This window comes from Stenella coeruleoalba (assembly GCF_951394435.1).
Source record: "Stenella coeruleoalba genome assembly, chromosome: 9".
NCBI lineage: Eukaryota > Metazoa > Chordata > Mammalia > Artiodactyla > Delphinidae > Stenella > Stenella coeruleoalba.
The window spans coordinates 81,826,871-81,853,283 of NC_137155.1; the positions used below are offsets into that span (position 1 = coordinate 81,826,871).

General features: G+C 58.2%; 1 protein-coding gene across 4 annotated transcripts; it reads right to left on the reverse strand.

The window, feature by feature from the left end:
• On the reverse strand, positions 1-26,092 carry IMPDH1 (inosine monophosphate dehydrogenase 1). Of its 4 annotated transcripts, XM_079932286.1 has the most exons (16): positions 25,791-25,964; positions 21,596-21,694; positions 19,454-19,502; positions 16,224-16,325; positions 16,006-16,080; positions 15,492-15,698; positions 15,253-15,340; positions 14,222-14,421; positions 13,487-13,577; positions 13,165-13,260; positions 12,034-12,177; positions 11,794-11,938; positions 11,351-11,494; positions 11,122-11,205; positions 10,536-10,552; positions 9,129-9,864 (listed from the first exon to the last, which is right to left on the reverse strand). In XM_079932286.1, exons 1-16 carry the CDS (start codon positions 25,958-25,960, stop codon positions 9,764-9,766), a joined length of 1,812 nt encoding a protein of 603 aa, XP_079788412.1. In that variant the 5' UTR covers positions 25,961-25,964; the 3' UTR covers positions 9,129-9,763. The 4 variants fall into 4 exon arrangements, with proteins under 4 accessions (XP_079788411.1, XP_079788409.1, XP_079788410.1 ...); XM_079932285.1 differs by lacking the exons at positions 9,129-9,864; positions 10,536-10,552 and adding an exon at positions 1-114 and having other exon boundaries at positions 25,791-26,092; XM_079932283.1 differs by lacking the exons at positions 9,129-9,864; positions 10,536-10,552 and adding an exon at positions 7,310-7,531.
• Between the last annotated feature and the right edge of the window lie 321 nt (positions 26,093-26,413).

A 26,413-nucleotide genomic window follows, 5' to 3' on the forward strand; every position in this document is an offset into this window, starting at 1 on the left:
CACTTGGGAACCGGGAGACCTGCGTTCCAGTCCTGTCTGGGGCAGAGCTGAGAAGAACATTCACCCTTCTTCTTTCAGGGCCTGACCGCTGCCAATAGGAGGGTGAGGTCACGTCTGCAGGACAAGAACAGGAAAAGCTTGGAGGGCGGAGACCCCCGGGAGATTCAGGGCACGCAGGCGCTTGGGAGGCAATAAGGGAAGGCAGAGGTGGGCAGTAAGTTGCTGAGGTGAGGACAGCCCACTTCATCCCGGCCCCAGGCAAGGCTGCGCTCTGCCCTGAGGGGAGGGCTGCACCCACTCAGACCCTCACAGCCAGTGGGAGGGAGGGGCAGGGAGTGACATGGGAGGAGGGCAGAGAGACCTACTGTGAAAGCTCAAAAAATACTGAATCAGGGTTTCCCTGGTGGCACAGTGGTTGAGAGTCCGCCTGCCGATGCAGGGGATATGGGTTCGTGCCCTGGTCCGGGAAGATCCCACATGCCGCGGAGCAACTAGGCCCGTGAGCCACCACTACTGAGCCTGCGTGTCTGGAGCCTGTGCTCCGCAACGGGAGAGGCCGCGATAGTGAGAGGCCCGCGCACCGCGATGAAGAGTGGCCCCCGCTTGCCACAACTAGAGAAAGCCCTCGCACAGAAACGAAGACCCAACACAGCCATAAATTAATTAATTAATTAATTAAAAAATACTGAATCACTGACTGATTGCAGGGGAGAAGGGACCGCAGGTGGAGCCTCTAAACCCGTGCCATTCACAGTGTGCACCGTCGACCAGCCCCTCGTCCCAGCGACACCTCACAGCCTTCTTGGCCTTGGCCCCTGGTGCTGAGTGCGCCAGCAACAGTCCGGTTAAGAGAAGGGAGCCCCGGAAAGGGGGGGTGAGGGCCAGCCCCAGAGTAGGGTTTCTTGATCCTTGGAGGTCGAACTCCTTCTGAGAATCTGGTGGAAATTCTGCTCCCGCTGCCCAGAAAAATAGACATACAACCTGACACGCATGGCCGGGGGTCCGCCAGAGCCCATCCATGAACCCCAACCCACAAAATCCTCTCTCTTCTTCCCATCCCGATATTGCCCACCTACCTACTCCTCCATGCACCATGCCAGGGCCCCAGGAGCTAAGACACAAGCCCTGCCTCTGGGAGCTTGCAGGCCAGACCAAGATGCACACCCAAGGGACTCAAAGCAAAAGCAGAGGGGCCCGTGTGGGAGTTCCCAGGAGGGAGGGGCTCATTTCCAATCTGAGGAGGCAGCCTTGGGATCACAGCAAGCCCACAGGCTCTGGAGTTGGCCGGTCTCTTCATTTATACAGTGGAGATCAATGACCGCCTCACCGGGATGGCGTGGGATAGTGTCAACGGTATTTAGTGCGGAGCGAGGCTCAGGTAAACGTGCCATTGGCCCAGCTGGGCACGGTAAGTTGAATAACGGCCCTCCGAAACTGCCCATATCCTAAGCACTGGAACCTGTGACTCTCTACCTTAGATGGCAAAAGGGACTTTGCTGATGAGACCACATTAAGGGTTTCGAGGTGGGGCCGTTATCATGGATTATCCAGGTGGACTCAATGATTACAAGAGTCCGTACTAGACAGAGGCAGGAGTGTCAGAGTCAGAGCAGATGTGACAATGGAAGCAGAGGTCAGAAAGGCAGGGAGATTTGAAGATGATGCCCTGCTGGATTTGGAGATGAGGAAGGGGTCCAGAGCCAGAGAATTCAGGTGGTCTCTAGAAGCTGGGAAAAGCAAGAGAAAAGATTCTCCTCTAGGGCCTCCAGAAGGAACACAGCCTGGAGGATCCATTTTCATCTTCTTTTTTTGTTTTGGTTTTTTGTTTGTTTGTTTTTGTTTGGTTGTTTTTGTTTTTGTTTTTTTTGGCCACACTGCGTGGCATGCGGGATCTTAGTTCCCCAACCAGGGAACTAACCCACACCCCGCCCCTGGTGGAAGCACCGATTCTTAACCACCAGACCACCAGGGAAGTCCCCATTTTCAGCTTCTGACTTCCAGACTATAAGAGAATAAATTCGTGTTGTTTTAAGAGGCTAAATTTGTGGTCATTTGTTACAGCATCCACAGTAAACTAATACACCAGGCCTTGCCAGGGGAGGCCAGAGCCTGATGGGGCGAGGCTGCGGTGCAGGAGGGAGGCCGGAGGGGGAGTTTTGCAGGGCAGGGCAAGGAGTGAGACTGCATTGGGAGGGAGGAGGGGCTGGGCATGGAGTGCTCAGCCCGTGACCTCACCCTTGGCCAGCCAGGCTGCCCTGGCATCCGGACGCCTGTCAACCCGAGGTTATATGCCTCACTGGGCCAGAAAGGGATCCCCGTGTAGCCAGGCCCCAGGCAAGGGTGGGGTTGTAGCAAAGAAGGCTGGTGCCAGGGGAGGGAGCTCAGTCAGCCCCTGGGGCTGCAGAGGCCACAGCAGTGGAGGGGGAGGCCAGCAGGGGTTGGCAAGGTGCCCTGTCACCCAGGGCCCTCTGCCAGCTCGTCCTGCTCTACCTCTCTCCTGTGGGACACGAAGCACTCCCTTCCTCTCTTCTTTTTCCCTCTCCACCCCTGGGCTCCCCTAGGAAAGTGGGAGGAGGAGGGACTTGGGGGTAGAGAGCAAGTGATGGGGTCACAATCTCAGCTCAGTGGCTGAGTAGTTGGGTGACCTTGGGCAAATCTCCTTGTCTCTCTGAGCCTGTTCTCTCCTCTGGAATTGAGGAAAGAGTCTTCACTTCACGGGGCTATATTAAATGACACAATACAGTGCCCAGCATAGAGTAAACCCTCTAAGTGCAGCTGGTCTTTGTGTTATCACATGTATACACGCTACTGCCCACAGATAGAACATCAAGTTTATCTGCCCTGCTAGGTGCCCAGTTCCTCCAGGGAACATGGTGTCCTGCCTATCTTTGCATCTCAGCATTGCTACAATTACTGGTGTGTATTAGATGATGAATATGTGTTTTACCTATTCATTCACTCATTCAACAAGTACTTATGTGTAACACTGCTTTCGATGATGAAAACATATGAGGGAAAACAGACCGTATGCATGTAAACAGAGAGTATGTTTGTGATGTGTTATGAAAAACAACAAAGCAGGAAGAGGGAGTGCCAGCGGAGGGGGAAGCAGAGCAGTTTGCTATTTTGTACAGGGTGTCAGGGAAGGTCTGTCTCACAAGATGCTGCTGGAGCAGAGACCCAAGGGAAGTGAAGGAGTGAGCTCTGTGGATTTCTGGGGAAGTGGAGGGTTCAGGCCTGGTGGAAGCATTCGAGGACAGCAAGGCTGGTGTGGTGGGATCAGAATGGGTGAGGGGAGAGGGATAGAAGACAAGGTCTGCCGTAGTTGGGGCCAGATCACACATGGCCTTGCAGGCCATAGTAAAGCCTGGAGTTTACCAGGCTTTACTGTGGAAATTTACTATAGAATGGAATTGCTATTCTCCAGACAGGGTAGATTTAAGGAGGAAAGGTCTGGGAGGATAGTGAGGGAGTGTGATGGTTAATTTTATGTGTCAACCTGACTGGGCCATGGGGTGCCCAGATATTTGGTCAAACATTCCGGGTATTCATGCTGGTGTTTTTGGATGAGATTAACATCTGAATCTGTAAGACTGGGTAAAGTGGATTGCCCTCCTGAGTGTGGGCCATCTGCTGAAGGCCTGAATAGAACAAAAAAAGGCTAAGAGAGAATTTGCTCTCTTTGCCTAAGTCTTTGATCTGGGACATGGATCTTCTGCTTCCAGACTTGGACTCAGACTGGATGGCTCTCCTGTTCTCAGGCATAAATAAATATAGTGTGCCTACCTCCTACTGGTTCTGTTTCTCTGGAGGACTAACACAGGGAGTCAGAAGTCGGGTGTTGGTTATGTTCAGCACGAGATCCTGGTCAGTGTCCTGGTGGAGACATGGAACAGGCAGAGACACGAGATCACAGGGACTGAGACCAGATCCGATCACTGAACTGAATTTGAATCCTCCCGATCTCTGTCCCTTGACCCAGCTGAGGCCGGTTTTCTCCTCTGCACAACTGCTAAAGTGGAATCCTTTCCTGCTTCTTCTCCCCAGAATAGCCCTGGGCTCCAGCTCCTGCTTGGTGAGCTCTCCTGTCCTTGGCTTCTCCAGAGGGTTCACATAACCTCCAGAAGCCCTAAATCCCTTCCCCTCCCCAACTCTGTGGTCTCTGACAGAGGGGAGCCCCCGCAAGGTGAGGGGAGCCCTGAGCAGAGGGGTTCCCCACCCAGGCCAGGAAAGGACAGCCGGGCTAGGAGGGGTGGATGCTCTCCTGGTCTCCCAACAAGTTTTGACCCCCAGCACCCCCCATGCCAGTTTCCCTTGGGGGCTTGGACACTTCACACCCGCCAGGAGGTGCAGTAGAATGGAGGGGGACATCCAGGCAGACCCAGCTTCCTAACCGGGTGTACCTCTTATCAGCTGGTGACCTGGGCGGGACACTTTGTCTCTCTGAGCCTCATTTTCCCCATCCATAGCAAAGGGATAGGTGTGACTGCCTTATAGGGTTGCTGAGGGTAAGATGCACCTACCACAGTGGCTGTTGCTCAGTAATAAATGACAGCAGATGGCGGGTCTTTCAGACTCCTTTCCCCACCCCCCAGCCAGCCTCTCTCCCTTCTGACAGATTAGATTATTTTACCCCCATCCTGTCCTTCAGAAGCCAAATTTTACTATGGACGTGGGCAGCCAGGGAATGGTTGCCAAGGGCAGGGCTTTCAGAAAGGCTGCCGGTCGCCCAGGAAACTACCCCACTCGGGGTTCCCTGGGGTCCCACAGGTCGTTGGGTTCTTGCGCCACCTGCTGGATGCAGTGCCGCACTGCTCCTAAAGCATCCAGACCCGGGAGTCCCGCATCCCCGAGCAGAGAACACTCTCTGCCCCGCCCCTCTTCTCCTCACAGCATCTCCACCATAAAAGGTCCTTCTTACTGTTTGTCCCTACATTTTCCCAGAGGCCAGAGGCACGGAAAGGAGTTGGAAGCACTGTGAACCACAGGGAGGAGTGGGAGCCACGTCCTTCCCGGAGAACGACGAGGACGCCGGAGGGCTCTGGTAGTGTGGGGTCCGAAGGAAGTCCCTCCCCTTAATTGATTTCCTGAAGCTCGGACTCCGCAGTGCAGACACACGTTTTGTTTCTCATTAGTCCACTTTTCACCAAGAGGGAGCAGTAGGGAGGAAGAGGTTAAAATTGGGGTTGGGAGAGTGACGTGCAGGGTCACAGCCAGGTCCTTACGCAACATCCCCTCCTGGCTCCCTCCTCCTTTCCAGCGGCTCAGCCCCTGATGCCCTAGTCCTGACTTATCTTTTCTTCTCTGGGGAGAACCTCCCTACCTACCTTGACAGCATGTCAAACCCCTCGGATCCTCAGATATTCCTGCCTCAGAGGGAACTCCCGGGGGCGAGGGGCATAAGAGGGAGAAGCAAAAAGCCCTCTGCTATGAGAGACAAGGTCTCCTGGGTTGGATTCCTGCCTGGGGCAGCCCCTGTGCTTGGCCATCCTGAGGTCATCCTGCCCTGAAAGGTGAAGGGTGAGGTGGAGCAGCTGACGTGTGGGGTCAAAAGACAGGAAGCTGTTGGGGTGCCTGGGGGGGGGTGCTCCTCTTTCCCCGGTTAGGATCACAAGTGGAGAAACCCAGGCAGAGGCACACAGAGAGGGAAAGGCTGGTGTCTACCCGTCCCAGGGTAATACTGCCCCTTGCAACCCACATGCCTCCTCCCTGACTTCAACTGAGCTGGGGATGTGGATGCCTTGGGAGCCAGACACCCTGGCTCCCAGCCCAGAAGCTGAGGCCGCCAATGGGCTTAAGAGGGCGTGGAGCGGCAGGTTGGGGACCAAGGTCTTCCTGACCCCGCCCATCTTCCCTCCTGAGCTGAGCTGCCAGGTGGTAAAGGAGGAGGCTGATGCAGGTGAGTCCGAACCCTGCAGGTGAGGGGCACTGCCCTGAGGACGACAGGTACGGCGAGCGGGGGTAGTAGGGCAGGGGCCCGGGAGAAGTTGCATCCTTTGACCTTGGCACTACCCTCTCACCAGATGCCCTTACTCCAAACTCCCCTCAGCTGCAGGCAGAAGGGCTGCTGGGGGTGCACTCGGGTGGATAGAACTGGCCCCTCAACCTCCAGATGGGGGGCAGCCTGTGGGTAAAGCAGGGCGGAGGACCAGAGGTGCTGGAGTTGGGGCGTGTGTGGCCCTACAAGCCTGGAGGGATACTGAAGGAGCAAAAAGCTCTTCATAAGAGTGGAGGGGGGCGCTGCCTCCCCACCAGCCCCCGGGGCTGGTCCCGCCTCCTCTCCAGACTGCACTTCCGGGTGTGAGGGGAGTGGGTGGAGGGAAAGGTTGAGGGCAGCTGAGCTGCACGCAGCTGGGGTGCTGACCCCTCCTCTCTGGGCTGGCTGACCAGTTCCTGATTGGCATTAGAACCACAGAAGCTTAAAGGGCCCTCAGAGGGCTAATCCGACCTCTCCTGAGCTACCCAGTCGTGCCATCGGAGAGCGATGTGTGGGGAAAGGTGGAGCCAGAGTTGACGGCCAACCACCACTCTTCACCTGTCCTCCAGGGTGCACCAGCCACGGCCCCGCTGCCACCCCCACCGATGTGACGGCGACCCAACTCCCCTGCTCCATCCACCTGTACTGCAAGCCGGGCCCCCTAGGGTCCCGGGGGCCCTGCCCCATGCTTATGCTTCTGCTCCTGCTATGGCTGGGGGCGCAGCCCGCTGCCCAGGCCAAGTACCTGCAGCCCTACCTGGCCTGCGGCTGCGACGTGCTGGCCGTGGAGAGCATGCTGAGCTGCTTCCTGTGCCCGCACCGGGGCCTGGGGCAAGCTGCCCGAGTGCTGGCGCTGCTGTGAGGGCCTGGGGCACTGGCCAGCCGCCCACTGGCGATGCAGGCGCTCTCCCTGGGTGGCTACACCTTTGCACAGATTCTCCTGCTCGTGGGCCAGGACCTGGGGCGCCACAGCAGCGTGGCCCAGTGCCTGAGGTGCCGTATTTTCGACAGCCTGGACCGCATGGCGCTGGGTGAGTGTGCGGGGCAAGGGTGAGGGGGCACCTGGGCCACACAAACCAGGCTGGACTCCAGGCAGACAGGCAGTTCTGCCGACCAAGGGGTCTGTGATCTGCGTCTGTCCCAAATGCGGCTCTGGGTTTCCTCTGACCGTCCACCTGATGTGGCCTTCCTACCCGGAGCATCTGTTGTTTTGTCCCATCTGGGCCTCCCCCACTGTGGCTGAATTTACAACGCAGAGTGATCGTGTTGTCTGGGTCCAGCCTGGCATGCCTTTATCTGCAGCCTCTATTAAGGCTAATTTACTAAGCGCCTGTAACTTTCCATACTCACTCATATAATCCCCACAGTGAGGCCATGAAGTAGGTGCTGTGCCTTCTGAAATTTTCTTAGGACACAGGCTTTGCAGAGTCTCAGAAATCGGGTACAGTTGACTCTTGAACAACACGGGTTTGAACTGTTGCGCAGGTCCACTTATATGGGGATTTTTTCAGTAAATACGTACTGTAGCACTACAGGATCTGAGGCTGGTTGAATCTGCAGATGTGGAACAGATATGCAGATGTGGAGAGCCAACTATAAAGTTATATGCGATTTTCAACTGCGTGGAAGGTCAACACCCCTAACCCCCACGTTGTTCAAGGGCCAACTGTAATTGGATGCACACAGGTTTCCTCTACAACAGTGATTTTCGAGCTTTGGTAAATAGCAGAATCACCTGGTGCTGAGTGACGATTCAGAAGCCCAGAGCCCATCCTGTTTCAGTGAGCCTGGGCCTCTGGGTTTTTAAGCTCTCTATGTGATTCCGATACCCACCACAGTTTGAGGACCACTGTGCTCTAACTTCCTCTAGAAGGACCAAACTAATGCTAACATACCAAGTACAGGAAGGTTATTGTTACAAAGTAACCCATTCTGTTTCTCAGCTCTAACTGACCAACTACATCTAGTTCAAAAGGAAAACTCATGCAGAGTGACTGGGAATGTCTCTAAAAATCCTTAGATCTTTTCCATCTCAATTCCTGGTCAAATTGCTTCCGGGATGGTTTCTGTAAAGCAGTGTGCGAGGCAAACCGTGAAACATGGCCTCGCTCTGGTCCATCCCGTCGCATCTTTTACAATCTCCTGGTATCCAGACATCCTTCTCCCACCCAGCTGGGTCACCTCAGACTCCTAGGTGCTCACCAAGGCCACAGATTCCAGGGCACACGGCCTCTGGGGACTCTCGATGACCCAGTCACTTTGCAACAACTCCTGGAGCCATTGTTGAACCAGTTCTGAACCCACCCAACAGTCCAGCACTTTCCTTCTTGTCCCTGAAGATGCCACAAAGCTGGAAAATGCCACAGAGAGAGGCTGACTCCAGGCCACGTGGCTCTTTTAGGAAGGGCCTGGGAGAGGGCAGTTACCGGCCCAGGATGCCAAGAGTGGGCTGAGGGAGCCCCTCCCTGGCAGTCATGGGGATGTTTCCAGCTCTTCACTACCCACAGCTAGGGCCTTCTGCCCCCTCTGCTTCCTGCCACCAGAGCATTCCCAGGCCATCTTCCTTGCTTCTGCCCCGAATGGTGTCTGTACCTGGTGGGACAGCTGGGTGCCCGCTGCCCAACTACAACAGAGGCAGAGAAGGCAATGTGAACATCCCAGGACCCCCAACTCTAGGGATACTCAGCAGCCCATGTGTCAGTGCTGTCCCCACCAGAAGGCGGGTCCTGAGCCACACATGACAATGGGCACTGGCCCCCTCTCCCTGGTACCCACAGGTGTGTCTCAGCTGATGAGACCGCAGGCCCTGGGCCCGGTGGTCAGGGCCACAGCCATGCACGCGGGCTGCACCATTCGGCATTACGAGGCTGCGGTGAGCGCTTTCTGGCAGCCGCCCGCGAGGCCGACGCTAGTCTTCTACAGCCACGACGACCCCCTCTGCGACAGGGCCTGCCTGCAGGAGCTGCTGGCCAGCTGGCAGCAGCCGGGCAAGCCGGTGTGGGCGCAGGCCTGGGAGACCCCGTGCCACGCGGCCCACCTGCGCCAGCACCCCCTGGAGTGCCGCAGCACTCGCCACCTTCCCAGGGAGGCTCGGCTCTGATGGGGCTCTGGGCTCCAGCTTACCACCAGGGGAGGGGCTCGCTGTCCAGCGGACAAGGGACAGAGACAGGATGGCGGAGGCGTTGAAACCTCTTGATTTATTCAGAGTATTTAACATACAATGACGCAACTGTGACCCCAAAGTGTGCAAACTTAAAGCCTTCAACTGCAGCTGAGAGGAGAGGGCAGGGACGGTCCACCTGGGGGTGGGGGCGAGCCAGGAACGACGGGCCGCCTCCTCCCCAGGGCCAGGGCCAGGGGTAGGGGGCAGAGACCTCCCTCTGGCCTAGGTCAGGAGCCCAGAAGTGCCACATGGCTGAGGGGGCAGCAGCCCAGGAAGGGGCCAGAGGCAGGGCCAGGAGAGCACCGATTCTGGGGTGGGGGTTAGGGAGGGAGGTGCCCTACAGGAGAAGCCAGGAGGGGCCACGTGTCCCAGGGGTGGGAGCCGGGCCGGAGCAGGCTGCAGCAAGAAAGACCTGAGGCAGGCGCAGGGCCTGAGAGCCCAGGCTGGCTGGGCTCAGGGGGACTGAAGAAGGGGGAACCCAGGGGGCTCCCAGGGCAGCCCGGCCTGGGAGCAGTCCTGACTCTGCGGGGGAAGCCCAGGGAGGGGCCGCAGACCCTCAGGGCCTCCCCTCCTCTCTCCCTGGAAAGGAGCTGGGGAACCAGTAGTGCAAATCTGTGGACCACTCAGTTATGGAGGGAGGCTGTACCCAAAGGGGGACCCTGGGGCATGACCCCTCCGCCGCCTGGGCCTCCACCACCATCCTCAGTACAGCCGCTTCTCATAACTGTGGGCACAAGGCAAGAGGGAAACTGAGAGTGGGTATGCGGGAAGGTGGCCTCACCACCCCAGACCCCCTTGCCCAGGCCAGCCCTGGGCCGCCGGGTGGCCCCCAGACTCAGGAGAGGCAGTGAGCTGCAGAAGCCTCTGCCTGTCAGCCACAGGGGGCGGGAGGGAATGAGAAGCAGGCCACGTGCCTCTGTCCGCCTCAGGCCAAGGCTCCCGGAAGAACCATGCCAGGCCCAGGGACAGCCATGCTCCTTCTGGCCACAGCCGCAGCTGGTGGACTGTCCTCAGTGCCGGGGTGGAGAGACAGCTCAGGAAGGCACGGCCCATCCTCACAGAGCAAGGTCAGGCCAATCTGAGCCTCTGCTTCCCACGTCTCCACCCCACCCCTGAAGGCACTGTGGCCTAGGTCCCTTGTGGTCACTGGGTCCAGTCCAAGACAGGACAGCCTCAGGCCTGTGGTCAGGGACATCTCTCTGCACCCCGGGAGGGGATGGTTCCTCTGGAGGAGGGGCCACCGCCAGCTGCCCCCAGCAAGATGCTAGTACTAGGGCCCATGTCCCATGATTACACCCCAGCACGCCCCCAACCCAACGCCCCGCCCCAGCCCAGGCCCCACCCAGACTGCCCCTGCTCTACTCTACGCCTGGCCCGGGCAGCGCGGTTACTTACACGGCAGAAAGGTATAGCTACGGGAGGATGGGGCAGAAAGAGACACAGGTTAGATGCCCGCCTATGCCTGGGGGGACAGGCCCTCTCGACCAGGGCGGGGCCGCATGCCTGCAACTACTGCTGCCAACTAGCACTGCCCCCGCCCACGGTCGCCCCAGCGCCGGCCCTGGCATCTGTCTCTCTGCCCTTCTCCCCGCCAAGGGCTCATGCCCCCAGCCTCCACCTGCCTGCCTGGTGCCGCCACCAGCCAGAGCCCAGCACCGCCAGCCCCTGCCACCAGCCACCAAGCTTCTGAGCAAGCAAGGGCTGGGGAGCCCAGGAGGGGCTGGAGGCCGCATCTCCCATGCCCGGCTCGGGGGAGGTGCCCGAGGGGATGGGAGGGCCTGCCTGCGTGGGGACTAAAGGACAGGGTTCAGGGTGGGCTGGGCCCTGTAGGAGGGGGTGATGGGGGTCATCCTGCAGCAGCCTCCATCCCTGGTGCAGATGGTCCTCGGGGTCCCTGAGACCTCGGCTCAGCCTCTGAACCACGGCCCCACCTGCCTGACCCAGTGCCAGCCAGCTGGGGCAAGGAGGCTGCCACACTTACGAGTGCAGGCCGTGGACACCACCCTCGATCTGAGCTGACATGGTCCGCTTCTCAAACTTGAGCTCTCCTGAGTACATCATGGACCTGCAGGCAGGGAAGTGGTGCAGGTCAGGGGCACCAAGGGTGGAGGAGAGAGAGAGAGAGAGAGAGAAAGGAAATGGGAAATACGGGGGCGCCAGGAGCCTCCCTGATGCCCCCCACCCGCTGCCCCTCTAGTCGTAGCACTCACCGCAGGACAGACAGGCTACGGGCACCGATATCCTGGCAGCCATGCTGGATGCCCGCTATGAGGTAGGGCACGAACTTCTGAATGGAGCCTTTGTCCTGGATAGAGCCCGAGACGCCCTGCGCGATCTTCACCTTATCTCCCTCGCTGCACGGAAGGCGGGAAGACTGAGCCCCGCCACCGTGGCTCAGGGGACCCCACCCCACCTCTCGAGGGTATCAGCAGAGGGGCTACCACCCAGAAGGACCCCCAAAGCCGCCACTCCCTGGGCTACAGCATAAATAAGCATGGATTCCGAGTGAGGTGGCCCCGGCGCCACCCCAGGTCTGCAACGGGCCCTGTGCCTGGGGTTCCAGAACTGTGGCATGGAGACCGGGTGCCACCTGGGGCAGCCAGAGGCTCGGGTGGACCTGCAGGGCTGGGAGCTGATCTGCCCGAAGTAGCACCTGAAGTAGCGCTTCTGGCTGCCGCTGCACTTCTCCATGGCGTCCAGCGAGCCCATGCCCCGGTACTTCTTGAGCCTCACGCCATCCGAGAAGAAGTACTCGCCGGGGGCCTCCGTGGTGGCAGCGAGCAGGGAGCCCATCATCACTGCAGTGGTCGGGGGGTCAGCGCCTCTAGCCCCATGGCCCTCCCAACCGCCCCCCCACCGGCCTGCCCGATCCCCGGCAGACCTGCCCCCTCACCTGTGGAGGCACCAAGGGCCAGGGCCTTGACCACATGCCCCACGGTCTGGATGCCACCATCGGCTATGACTGGCACCCCGAAGCGCCGGGCGTACTCAGCCACCTTGTACACGGCAGTGCCCTGGGGCCGACCACAGGCCATCACTGGGGACAGTACACAAGATGAAGGCGTCAAGAGCAAGGGGAGCCAGGTGCAGTACAGGCCCCTTTCTCCTTGTGCCCTGCCTCCACTTGGGAGAAGGGACAGGGCTGGACGTTAATGTGGCAGAAACATAAGTGGCAGCAAATAACACCAGGGGAGCGCACTCCAGGAACCTGGACCGCCCCACCTACGAGAGCACTACGGGGACTCCGGCGGCAGCATCAGCACTGGCCTCAGCCTCACCTCTCTCCAGGCACTAGTTCCCTTACAAAGTTACTAGAGTTAGGTATTCACAGCCTCCTTTGGGATATTGGCTTGCATTTCTTTAAGTTTAATTGTCCAAGGTCCTTAAGTGTTACATTTCTAAGCGAGAATTCTAAGGAACCAGCACTTATCTAAGGATGGATGCAAGGCTGGATAAAGGAGAAAAGAAGACTTCTCTGGTGGTACCTTTGTTTGTTTTGTTCTTATTGCACCCCAAGGTTTAGAACAACGCCCGACACACAGTAGGTCCTCAATTAACATCTGTTAATTTGTGGAGAAGGCCCACATCTCACCTCAGGGGTCAGCTAATGCGAAGGTAGACAGTTAAAAGCAGAGGCTTAGAGACCAAAGTGGGAAGATGTTTTGGGCAGAGAAGACCAAATGGGTCATTCAGCGTTTGGGAGACACGCCCAGACGTGACCAAGGGGCCAGATACACCAGTCTTGGGCCTGCAGATTGGACTTCCTTGACCAGAATCTGAGAAGCAGACTGGCACACACCCCAAACTCACGGTAGCCTCATCTTACACCTGCCTCCCCCCAAGTCAGTGGGCTAGACAGGCAGAGTCTGAGCCTGGGTCACCCCTGAACCCACTATCCCAGAAAGGGGCCTGGCTGAGTGAGCACTCCGCGTGCATCTGTGGAGCGAGACTGAGGCCCCAGGGCCTGTGGAGGGCGACTGGGGTGTTCTAAGTGGCAGTCGCTCACTCTCCTACTGACACCCACCTTCCTGGGTGATGCAGATGGAGCCGCAGCCCATGCCCACACGTAGCCCGTCCACACCAGCATCAATCAGGTTCTTGGCCTGAGCTGCTGTCACCACTGGGGGGGAGGGGGAGTGGGAGAGGAGGAACAGTGTGAGGATGGGTTGCCCCTGCCCTGCCCGGGGGCTTCCTGGGACCCCAGTCTACACCTCCCCTTCACCTACTGTGACCAAAGCCCATTCATTCAGCTCCCTGCCCCTCCATGCCAAGAGCGATGCCATCACCAGGGAATGCCAAAGGACAGAGAAAGGTTACACAGTGAGGGGGCAAGGGCCAGCACTCACCATTCCCCCCAATCACCTGGAGGCGGGGGTACTTCTGCTTGATGTAGTGCACCATGGCGATCTGATACACAGAGTTCCCTTGGGATGAGTCCTGTGAGAAGGGGGACAGGAAAGCTTAGGCTGGGAGGCTGAGAATCCTCACTGAGGGAGGGGGTCTTAAGTGGACAAATCCTGAAATTGTATCAAAGATACATGAGAACACACCTTTGTGTTTTTCTGGGAAGACAATGGACAGTTCTCGGCCGAGTCTCAAAGGGGCCTGCCTTCCCCCAAAGGTTAAGCACCCCTAACATACAGTCTCACAGCAGACAAAGCCTTTTCATACCCACAATATGGACTGGTTCTCACAGCAAAGAGATGGTGCCTGCGGTCGTATCCACTTCCCACCAACTCACGAACCAAACAGAATTACTTAACCTGTTGAGCCTCGGTTTCCCCCTGTGACAAGTGGGCATGGTGATCGTACCTCAGGGGGCTGTTGTGAGGACTGAGTTCATCTGCATAAACGCCTTAGTGCAGCGCCTGGCAAGTGGGAGGTGCTCACTGAATGTGAGTGGTAACTACTAGGGCCAAGTTATGAGCGCGAAGGGCCCCCAGAGGGGTCCCAGTTTGTTCTGAGCTGTCAGAGTACCAGCGACCCTCTCAGTTCTGACCCCGGACTTAATTAGAGGTGAACCTGGTCTTCATAAGCCTCAACTCTACTGAACAGCCCCTGCTCCAGGGCAGTGTCCGTACCAGCACTATGACGTCGGCGCCCGCCTGGGTGAGCAGGTCCAGGCGGTATTTGTCATCCTCACGGGTGCCCACGGCCGCCCCGCACAGCAGCTGCTTGTGGGAATCCTTGGAGGCCAGAGGGTAGTCCCGGTTCTTCTTCAGGTCAGTGCGGGCAATGATGGCCACTAACTCATCTCGATCATTGACAATGGGCAGCTTCCCTGACAAGGAACGCAGGGGTGAATTGAAGGAGCAGGCTTCTGAGGGTGGGGTAGGGGGATAGTGAGAATGAAAATGGACCAGGCCAGAGATTCCACTGCAGTACCCAAACCAACCACTAGGTGACAGCACCCACCCAGGAAGCGCTCCTAGGGACCTGGCTCTCTGCCCAAGGAACAGGAAGCAAAGAAACCCAGTTCCTGGAGCTCTTCCTGCCCTGTGGCCTAGCCAGGCTCAGTGGGCAGCCCCTGAGCACTGGCAGCCTTTCCCCTGAAGGGCCACAGGCCACAGCGGTCAAAAAACTCCTAGCTAGGGCACAAACACGAGGCTATCCTGCAGGGAGGAACGTGTGTCCTGCCCAACACCACCCCAGAAAACAATCCAGTACGGGCCAGGGGAGCATTTCCCAGTAGGTCCCACAGGGACCTAATGAATATTATGTCAACAGCCTCAATGTCAAATAAATTTAACCACAAGACTTCTCAGAGCCTTTGATAAAGTAACGTACAATTCTTTATGCAAGATGGGGAATACAGAAAAGCAGCATTTTTCAGACTTATAAGAACACGGAGCCCTTTTTTCATGAGTGTTTCACAGGACTAGTCGTTTTGGGAAATATACTGTGAAGATGCCAAATAAGGGATGGGCTTTCCTGAGCCAGGAAAAAGACCTCAGAAGTCACGCTCCAGCCTGACATCATTCAAACCTTCCCTGAGGCCCAGCCTAGTTGCAGGGACAACCTGCAAGGCTGTGAAGGAACAGGGGGCTCTGGGGTACAGGGAGCCGGGCTGGGGGAGCGGGGGGTCTTGCATTTTCCGCCTCCTCCCTGGTACCTTTCTTGCTACGCTGCAGGATCTCGTTTGCCTCTTTCAATGTCACACCCGCTGGAGCCACCACCAGCTCATTCCGCGGTGTCATCACCTGTGGGGCAAGGAACATTTGCCTGCAGGTTGGCAGGTGAGAGAGAAGGGAGCCAGGCCTCCCTCTGGTCCCTGGTCACAGGCACCGGCCTGAGGCCCCGGGATGTGCGGTCCTCTCTGCCCCAGCCATGCTCTCCCTGCCCCGCGGGTACCTCACTGAGGAGGGTGGTGTGGTCCTTCTCGGCGAGGAAGTCGATGTCTCGGGAGGTGACAATGCCCACCAGCTTGCTGCCCATGGTGCCCGTCTCAGTGATGGGGATGCCAGAGAAGCCATGCCGGATCTTGGCCTCTAGCACGTCACCCACGGTGTGCGAGGGGCTCAGCACCACAGGGTCCGTGATGAAGCCCTGTTCAAACTTCTGCGGGCAGAGACAGGGGAAGGAAAAGGCTGGAAGAAAGCTGGAGGTGTGTACAGTCTGGCCACAGGGGGCCGAGGGTCTCCTGGCTGTGCCACAGGGGAGCCAGGGCCCGCCATGGGGCAAGAGGCCAGTGGGGAAACGAGGGCTGAGCCCTGCGCTCCCACTGTGGAGAAGGGCAGACAACACCCCACAGCCACCAGCCAGGGAGCGCACCGGCCCGCAGAGCTGGCAATGGGAGGTTGGGAGGGCCTGTGAGGCGGAGGCTGCCAGAGGGCATCTTCTTTCTCATGACGGGCCTGGTACTCGCCTTGACCTTTCGCACCTCGTTGGCCTGGAACTCTGGAGTGCAGTTGTGGTGAATGAAACCGATACCGCCCATCAGCTGGGGTTGAAGGGAAGAATGGTCAGAGCCAGGGGGCCAACCCTCCTCACTCTGCAAACCCCGCCTCTGATTCCAATTCCTCCTGACGCCCACCCCACTTGGTCCTCTTGGCCCTGGGGTCCCCACCCGGGTGCTCAACTCACAGCCATGGCGATGGCCATGTCAGCCTCTGTCACAGTGTCCATGGGGGAGGAGATGAGTGGCGTCTTCAGCGTGATCTTCCGAGTCAGGGCTGAAGTCAGGTCCTGAAGGTGGAGACACAGGCTATGTGAAAAGTTTTATCATTCATTTGACAGACATTTACTGAGCTGCTATATGTACCTGGCACCAGGACAGGCCCTGGGCATACAGCAGTGAGCAAGGTGCCTGAGGTCTCTGCTACCTCTTCCAGAGCTTATACTCGGAAGGAAAAATGACACACACGAAACGTGCACGAGGCGATTCCAGTTGGGGTGATGGCTCCAAAGGCAACAAACGAGGCAAAGTGACCACTGGAGAAAGAATGTGGGGATTAGGGAAACCTCTTTCCTGGGAGGCGACAGATGAAAACTAATCAAGAGAAAGTCCCCAAAGAGGGACTGTTGTTTCAGGCTGAGGGAGCTGTGTGTGAAACCCCGCCTCTGATTCCAATTCTCCCTGAGGTGCGTTTAAGAAAGAAAAAGCTAGTAGAGTGGAGGGAAGGGAAAGAGGCGGGAGCTGAGGGCTCAGAGGCAGGGGGCAGGTCAAGGATATGCAGCCTTGAAAGGAGCCTGCATTCAATTTTGAGATGAGAATCCACTGGAGGACCTCAGGCGGAGGAGAGACATGATCTGATTTAAAGAGGTCACTCGGGTTCCGATGTGGGGATGGGATTCTAGGTGACCAGGCCTGAAACAGAGAGACCACCAGGGAGGCTGCTGACAGGTCCAGGTGGGAGATGCTGGGCACTGGGAATGTGGAGGCGTGGGAAGCAGTCTATTAGACATCCAATCCAGGGGAATAGGTGACTAAGGGTCTGCAGCTCAAGGGAGAGCTCAGGACTGCAAGGATTTTCAGGAAGCATTTGCCTGTGAGTGGCAGCCAAGGCCAGATCACAGATTCCTCTGAGAGTCAGGCCAACAGCTGTGGATCCTAGCCCTCAAAACTCTCAGACACAGACTTTGCTATATAATTTTTTGGAGACACAAAGGCCCCTGCGGTCCATTCCCAGACCCTGGCTGAGAACCCTGGCCCTGCAGTCTAGAAAACTGCCCCTTTTCCTCTCTGATCCTAGCACAGGAGAAGAGCCACAGCCTCCTGACATGGGCCATAGGACAGGGAGACCCTTGACGGCCAGGGGGCTTCTCCCATCCCTCTCTTCCTTGCACCCTGCCCAGAATCTGGCACAAAGCCAGGGTGCTCCGAAACGGAACAGCCAAACCAAGAAGGCTTCCTGGCTGCTGTCACAAGGGGAATATATCCAGAACAGTCCTCATTTCCCCCTGAAAAAGCTGTCTGGGTCAGCACTGGCTACACAGGCTGGACATGAGCTTCCCCAACGTATGAGTGATCCAGGGACACTCGGGCCCTCTGGCATTTCATGAGAATCAGACCTGAATACATATCAATGATAACAGCAACAGAAAAACTTTTTTTTTAATGTGTATTAATTTATGATAGAATAGTCTAACTTTTCCATGAAATGACTTACACCCATCAGTATTAGCCCCTGGGCTCCTGTAGGTTTGTCATATGTTAACTGTGTAAAGGACATTGGTCATTCACCTGGTTTATTGCTGAGCCCCTCCAGTTAAGGGAGGCACTGTTTCCTTGTATTTGTCCACAACCTAACTTCTTTTTTTTTTTTTAAACCTCATCTCTTTTTCTTTTTTTTAATGTTTTTAATTTTATTTATTTATTTTTGGCTGTGTTGAGTCTTCGTTGCCGTGTACAGGCTTTCTCTAGTTGTGGTGAGCAGGGGCTGCTCTTTGTTGCAGTGTGTGGGCTTCTCATTGCGGTGGCTTCTCTTGTTGCAGAGCACAGGATCTAGGCACATGGGCCTCAGCAGTTGTGGCGCGCAGGCTCAGTAGTTGTGGTGCACGGGCTCAGTAGTTGTGGCGCACGGGCTTAGTTGCTCCGCGGCATGTGGGATCCTCCCAGACCAGGGCTCGAATCTGTGTCCCCTGCATTGGCAGGCAGATTCTTAACCACTGTGCCACCGGGGAAGCCCCACAATCTAACTTCTTCAAACCCTCTTGCCAGTTCTTATATATCATGGATCCACAGACAAGTCTGTCCACCTCTTCCAAAGTCTCCATAATCTTACTGGCTTCTATGATGTCTTTGCTTAGCACTTCAGACAAAATCCAGTAAGTAATAAAGCAGCCACACACACGTGCATGCCCACCTCCTCCCTGGGCCATCCCCCCCCCCCCGCGGTACGCGGGCCTCTCACTGCTGTGGCCTCTCCCATTGCAAAGCACAGGCTCCGGACGCGCAGGCTCAGTGGCCATGGCTCACGGGCCCAGCCGCTCCACAGCACGTGGGATCCTCCCGGACCGGGGCACGAACCCACGTCCCCTGCATCGGCAGGTGGACCCCCAACCACTGCGCCACCAGGGAAGCCCCTCTCTGGGCCTTTTTGAACCTCACCTCAGGCTCTGTCAGTGAGCCCTCTGGCCTCAGGCCAGGCCCACCCCTCAGGATATCCCCAAATCCCCATAGCTGCCTCTAACCCATTAGGCATAATCCACTGACTGTGCCAGTTTCTCTGACAGCACTGAAGGTTACATCCACCACATTCCCAAGAAAAGTCTCTCCCGGGAATTCCCTGGTGGTCCAGTGGTTAGGACTCTGCGCTCTCACTGCTGAGGGTCCGGGTTCAATCCCTGGTTGGGGAACTAAGATCCCACAAGCTGCAAAAGAGGCAAGGTGTAGCTTTTTAAAAAAAGAAAAGTCGGGCTTCCCTGGTGGCGCAGTGGTTAAGAATCTGCCTGCCAGTGCAGGAGACACGGGTTCAAGCCCCGGTCCGGGAAGATCCTACATGCCATGGAGCAACTAAGCCCGAGCGCCACAACTACTGAGCCTGCGCTCTAGAGCCTGCGAGCCACAACTACTCAAGCCCACGTGCCACAACTACTGAAGCCCGCACACCTAGAGCTTGTGCTCTGCAACAAGAGAAGCCACCGCAATGAGAAGCCCATGCACCACAACGAAGAGTAGCCCCTGCTCACCGCAATTAGGGAAAGCCCGCGCGCACAGCAATGAAGACCCAACACAGAAAGGAAGAAAGGAAGGAAGAAAGGAAGAAAGAAAGAAAGAAAAAGTCTCTTCCACACCCCGCCCTTGAGCAAGAGATCAGCCTCTGGCACCACATACACAGCCCCTCTACCCCATCAGTGGAAGAGGTACTCACCACCTCATCAGCTGTGAAGTCTATGAATCCTGGGAGAATCAGGAAATCGCTGTGAAGAGAGGAGAGTGACTGTTCCTGGGTGAGGAGGGGTCCCTGAAAAGGGCAGGGCCTGCCATGCCAGGGGAAGCAGCATGGGGGTGGGGAGACGGGCAGAGCCTCTGAGCCCCGTGCCATGTCAGGACTGAACCACCCTCATGCCCCTCGCTAGCATCTTGTCGACTTTAGCCCAGAGAGCTAGAGCCAAAGGCAGCGTAAGCTCTGTGGTCCTAGGGCGCCACCAAGGCAGTGGGCCCCAAATGTCCATTGCCTTCAGGGCTCAGAGTTCGTCTAGGAACCTAGATGTTCCCATAATGCTGCACACAGCAGATATGGTGCCTGCCCTTGAAAACTTCTCGATCTTGAGAGGGGGAGACAATAAATAAACACACAATATACCTGAGAACTGTTTAGTAGGGCAGCATGGCATGCACACCACACAGCACAGGACAAGCTGCACAGCCCAGTGCCAGGGCTGCTGAGTCACACACGGTTCAGAACAGCACAGAGGGACCCCAGGGGGCTGAGTGCGGGGCATGTTCTGACAGAGCAGGCATTGCTAAAGGTTTGCCCAGTTGGACGGGAGCAGCCAACAGACATGGCCTGGGATGGGAAAGGGGAGGAAGGGGCCTTATAGTTAGGACCAGGACGCTGGAGGCCCAGCCAAAGCATGGCAGTGGCCAACACTAGCGCGGAAAGGGAATGCAGGCCTGCATGGGTAAGGCAAAGCACAGTGTCACTGCCCAGGAGCCCTGACACGTTCAATTTCCCTGAAATCACAGGGCCTAGACAGACACAACCAAAAGCAAATGCCACATGGTGTTCAGGAACACCCCCAACCAGACTAAGCAAAGCCATCGGGCACCCCAGGGCAGGAAGGAAAAGCTACGGGGTGGACGGGAGGGGTGGGGTCTTTAATTTGCCCCAAGGCCTAGAACAATTTCCCTAGGAGACTCCACAGAAACTATATCATAGATACTCTATCCCCCCTCATCAAAGACCACCAAAGAAATAAAGAATCTTCACTGCCCCTGTCCCTTCGCACCCCTTCTTCTGTACAGTGAAGAGGCCTCTGTGGCTCACTTAGAGGCAGGGAAGAAATGCTGGAGTCTGGGCCTCTCGGCATTTTCTAGGTATTGTATACACCCCTCACCTGGCCCACACCCCAGCTACTCTGACAAGGAAGAGGAGACACTCCTCAGGAGTGACTGGGTATCCTGGTGTCCAGGGAAACCGCCTGCCAAGCAGGAGTGCTTACAGGCAAAGGCAGGAACTGGCAGGAGACGGGGCAGGGATGCTCTTGGCTCACCAGCATCCTCACTCCACCCCAGTCCCAGGTCCTGATGCTCTTTCCTGGCATCACAGTCCTGCAGCCAACAGAAGAGCTAGTGCCAGGCCTGCAGCCAACAGGACAACGGGCCCAGGGCCCAAGGAAAAGCACGTTACGCCAGAGGCAAATGGATAGGTCTTGTCCTCCTCAAAAATCCTGGGTGAGGTGGGCTTGGGTGGGTGATAGTCCAAGAATACTCATGGCCGGGGGGCACCAGTACTAACTTGTAGGCAGCCAGGGGCACAAGTGGAAAGACGGCTGGACCGGACGGTGGAAAAAAAGAGCCATCCCAACTGCCCAGCTGGGCATCTCCTGGGGGCAACACCCAAGCAGCTGCCTTAGCTGGGCTCCAGGGCCCCCTCTGCCCTCGTGGTGACGCTGGGAGTTGAGAGGGTGTCGTGGACCAAGGTCTGGGAAAAGTCTCCATTACTCCCACATCTCGCGTTCCCACACGCCCCAAGGCCCCTCCATGCGGCCAAGATGCCCGTGAGAGGAGGAAGCGGGCAGGCCGGACCCGGATCTAGCCAGAAACGGGGCATGGCACCGAGGGCCGCGATGTCGCTGTGCCACGTCCGTCTGCTCTCGGCGCGGGCCGCCTTCCTTCCCTTGCCCAGCCCTCCTCCCCCGCCCCCCGCCCAAGTCGCTCGAATCGGGCCGGGGACGCGGGCGTCACCAAGGGGGGAGCTGTGCACGTGCAGGGCCGAGGCCGGGAACGGGGGGGGATCACGGCGCGTTAGTGCGCGCACCCAGGTAGGGCCGAGGCCCCCAGCGCTTACTTGTAGGTGAGGCCGTCGGCGTTGGCGAACAGCTGCTGCGCAGTGAGCCCATCCTCGGGCACGTAACCGGTGCCGCCGCTGATCAGGTAGTCCGCCATGCTGCCAGAAAACACCGCGACCCGACATAAACACCCGCGCGGGCCACCCCGCTACCGCTGCTGCCGCTGCTGCTACTGCTGACGCCGCGCCACGGCCACGCTGCCGCCGCGGGCAGGGAGGGCCGGGGGCGGGGGCTGCGGCAGCGGCGGGGCGGGCCCAGGGCGCCGCCCTCCCCTCCCGCCCCTCCCCCGGGAGCCCGCCGCCTCCTCCGCCCGGAACAGCACAAAGAGCCCCGCGGAGCCCGGCCCAGCAGCCGCCGCCGCGCGCACGCCCAGGACCGCCTGCAGTGGCACAGCGGCCACTCGGGACCGGGGCGGGGGAGGACGTGTGGACCCAACGGGAGGAGGGGGCTGAGCCAGGCCGGGACACGCCCCCTCCACCGCCCCACGTCCCGCCTCCTAGGCTCCCCGCAGCGCCTCCCCCACGCCCGCCAGCATCCTGGGCCACCCCAAGCCATACGACCCCGCCGGCCTGAGTCTCCCCTGGCCCTACTCCCCAGCCCCAAGGTTACCTCTCACACGGTTTACCTTTCCCAAGACTAAGGCTCAGACTTTAACCAGGGCCTGGAGCCCTGAGGAACTGGTTTGGGCTGACAGCTCCCCAACGCAGCAGTTTGAGGTTGTACCCTCCGGGCAGTGCACCCGCCCGTGCTCCCCACAACCGGGCATCAGTCCTACGGGTCAGGCACCCTTAACAATGACAATCCCTGACCTTTGGGTGGCCTTGGAGCCCTCTGCAGTTTACAGGCGTTTTTCATAAATGATCACATTTACTCTACAATCTACTAATTGCCAATTATTAGGTGTCCCACCCCACCCCTGCTTTACAGATGCAAAACCTACAGTTCAGGAGGGGTTGGAGACAGGTACTACCCCTGATCCAATGCTTCAGTCTTACGTCCTGTCTCATCCCCAGATCAAAAAGTAGTGTGGATACCGTAGGTTTTAACCCCAGAGGGGAAAGTTTGCTTTTATTTGGGAGGGTAGCGTGGTGGGAAGGTGAGGGAGGATCACAGGCCTGGCCTAGGCAAGTATGTATACATATAAATTAGGGCAGAGGCTAGGGAAGTTTTGAGAATTTCCCAAAGCAGACATTTGGTGGCCCTGGATGCCCAGCAAGACCCAGATTTCTACATGAAGGTAGTAAGATCAGGTAGCAAGTTGATTCACATGGGAGGAGGTGGGGTGTCAGCGGGCAGACCCTCCCTCTTTGCGTGACCAGAACTACTAACGCTACTGCCTGACCAGAAGCCAGAAAGTGATTTCCACCCCTCCCCCACACCCTCTGCCCCAGGCCCAAATGCCTCGCTCTCCTCCCTCTGTCCTCCTATGGTCCCTACGGCTCATTTCTCGGTGAAGTGAGGGAAAGCCGGGCCAGGGACACAGTCCTCTCTCTGGCAAGGCGGCTGTCTGTGGTACTCCTTCCATCCCCAGCCCTCGAGGCTGGGTTTGTTTACCTCTCACCAGTGTGGTGGCAGCCAGGCCCAAGGGAAACTCCCTGGGATGCCCAGCCCCCCCAGTGATGCCCGGGGACCCTGCCAGGAAGACACAGCCTGTTCCATCTGTGTGCAGAGGGGAGGGGAGGCTTCCCACAGAGCTGGGGTGATGAGGCCTGTGAGGCTGAGAGTGCTGCAGGGGGCTCACAGATGTCCACAGTGCCCTCTTTCTTACTGGGGGGGACCAGAAAAATCACAGGCGCCCAACCTTCCCTCTCCACCCAGGGAGCCCCAAGGAGGCTCCTGATGGGGGCCTCTGGAGGCCCTCTGGTGTTGAGAAGGGGGGAGAGGGCCTGCTGGGGTTCTTTGCTGAGTGGGGATTGGGGCCAACTTGCTAGGGATGCCTGGGACGTACTTGATCCCTCAGCACTCACAGACTCATCCGGAGGGCCTGAGCCATATGGGGAGGAGGGTTATCCTGAGGGGACCAGCACTAGGACCTCCTACCGGCCACCTGGAGGCAGAGCAGTGAGACCAGCCACAGAAAGCACCTGGCCACTCAGGGCTGTCCTGGGCACCTTTCTAGCCATAGAAGGATGGGGCTAGGATAGCATTGCAGGCACAGCACACGGGCTACCCCTGTGGTCTCCCTGGGTCTCTGAGGGACCTGCCCTGGGTCACTATCTCCTGCAACTAGGGTACTATTCAGGGTTCCACCAGGGCTGGGGCCCAGGACAGCAGCTGGGTTCTGCCATCTCAGTTGACCTTAGCATGACACCTGCCCCAGCGTAGAACTCAGAACCAGAGGAGGAGGCTGCCAGGCTGAGTTGTGGGGAGAGTCCTCTTCCTGGCGGCCACAGACCTCACAGCCCCATACCCGTCTCCTCCTGCTTTGACCTGTGTCAGGGCTCCTCATTACTCTAAGCTGCTGAGCTCAGCCCTGGGTTAGGCTGTCCTCTTCCAGAAACTGTTAATCCCCCCCCAGCTTTCCTCCTCCCTCTTCCTGATCTTCCCCCCCCCCCCCCCCCCGCTGCTTCCTCCATGGGGAGGAGACACCAGGCAACCAGTGGCCTCCTCAGCTCGAGGAAGGGCTGTTGGTCCCCTGAGGCTCCACACCTAGCAGCTGCGAGGGCAACGGAACAGAACAGACCCAAGCCCCTTCAAGCCCCTTCCTTAGGACAGGGGGGGCACCCATAACCAGGCAGGGAGCCCAGAGGTCTCTTTCTAGTCTGGGGCTATTTGAAGGGACAAGATTTCAAAACACTTCCGAGGGGAGAGGTGGGGTGGGGGAGTGCTAATAACACTGTTGACCTGGGTTAGGGGACATAGCTTGCCCAAGTTCAAGCCAGAGAGCAATAACTCTGGCCTCAGACCTAGACTTCTCACGGAACCCTGTCCTCTTCCCACAGCTTTAAGCTAGTGATGGCAGATGGAGGTCTAGCCAGCAGGTTTTGAATCTCATTACACCACCTGGCTGGGTCTCAGGTTTTACACAGACTCTTCAGAGTCTGGTGGGGGTGTGGGGATAGTACAGGTGCAGAAGTACAATCTGGAGAAGGGATGCTCCTGGTGTTCTGAAATGATACTTTTGCAATACCTTCTCCAACCAAGGCACTGCTTCTATCAAGGTCCCGTGTGCCCCAGCACACTCTCTCACCTCCTGTAGCTTCTCTCTACTGCCCTGGACCCTGAGCCCCAGTAGCTGGATTTCTAGGATGGGAGGAAGGATACAGTTGCCAGAACCACTGTCAATTCTAGAGAGCCAGCCTGCGGGGGCAGGAAGGGCCAGCCTTCACCCAGCAGCCCCTTAAGCCGTTAAAAGTTCTTACATAAGAGGCCAACCCCTGGGCAGAGCTGCAGGGCTAATTCCCCCAGACCACCGCCCACCCCACCCCCCCAAACCCAGCTTCCAGGTCACCTCCCCAAGCTGCTGAGCACCAACAGATGGGACAGGGAAAGAAGTCCAAATCCTCTGGACCGGAAGGACAGTGGGATTGCATTTCAAGCTGCGATACAATCCAGAGATTAGCCACTGTCTCCTTTTCAGTCAGTCCCCTGGGGCCCAGATCAACACCTCCACTCTTCCTCCAGTGACCCTAACAGACCCCAGCAGGGTAAGGGCAGAGGGGGTTTTGAATCTTAGGAGAGACCCTGGGGTGAGCTGCACTGGCCGCCTCATCAGACCTCAGTGAATGGTGAGGAGGGGACGGTGTCCTCACTCGACTCCGAGGAGGCCCTCCATCTGGACACCTACACCTGCCAGGAAGACTCTGAAGATAGTTCTAGGAGGAAACGGCTAAGGAGGAGTAAGCAAAGTTGGACATGGACTCCAATACGCTCGGTTTGAACCCCAGGAGTTGGAGCCACTTGGCTCAGGTGTGTAGTTGAGGTCAGATCCAGGACTAAAATTTTAGGGATCGTTCTTCCGACCTGCTCCCCGGTGCAACACAGCACTGAACCTTTTCCACACTGCCCGCCTGCATCCCCCAACCAAAGCTGGGTGCGGGGCATCTGAGCCCGGTTTCAGGAAGTGAGAGCTTGAGGCGGTAAGAAGGCATGGGTGGTGGGACCTACTCTTCCCCTCCCCCGCAGCGCTGCCTGGTTCCCAGAGCCGCCGCGCCCGCCCCGGATGCGCCCCGCGCGCTCTGCCCTGGGCGTCACCTCTCAGGCTCGTAGCCGGCCTGCAGCAGGCGGGCGCTGTACCGCTGCGCCGCCGTCTCGTGTCCCGGGTGCTGCCGGGCTCCGGGCTCCGGAACATCGGCGGCTCCGCCTCCCTGCAGCGGCGGTGGGAGCGGCCCCGACCCGGCTGGCGGAGCGCGCGGCTCCTCCATGCGGACGCCGCGGCTCAGGGCGGGTGGGCGGGAGCCCCTCCGCCTAGAGGCTCCCCGGCCCGGGCTAGGGAGTGAGCGCAGCCCAGTCTGGTCCGGGGAAGGGGCGGGGCCGCCGAGGCGGGGCCTGCGTGCCGGGGGCGGGACTCGAGTGCCGGGGACCTGGTCGCTCGCGGGAGGGAGTCCGCTGGGCTTTCCGCGCTGGCAATGCTCTCCCACCGGCCATTCTACGCGGCTGCCCAGATTCAGCTCGTCTCTCCCATCCCCGGATCAGCCACAGGATACTGGGAGACGGAAGTGGAACTGCAGAGGACCTCCACCCTTTCCCGCCGTCCAGACCTTCCAGTTTCTCCTGGCCCCTTCTAAGGAAAACCAGAAAAGAGCGCAGAGTATTATCAGAGGCCAGAGTTTTCTTCGCGTCTTGTGTGGGCGCCTCTGCCTCTTGCGAACGAAGGC

Bases quoted from the DNA above. Each gene is read 5' to 3' on its own strand.
- IMPDH1 (XM_079932286.1), bottom strand. From the start codon at position 25,960: ATGGAGGAGCCGCGCGCTCCGCCAGCCGGGTCGGGGCCGCTCCCACCG. The intron at 19,503-21,595 runs GTAAGCGCTGGG...CTCTCTTCACAG, and splicing joins GCCGACGGCCTCACCTACAA to CGATTTCCTGATTCTCCCAG. The intron at 11,495-11,793 runs GTGCTACTTCGG...CCTTCCGTGCAG, and splicing joins AGCCAGAAGCGCTACTTCAG to CGAGGGAGATAAGGTGAAGA.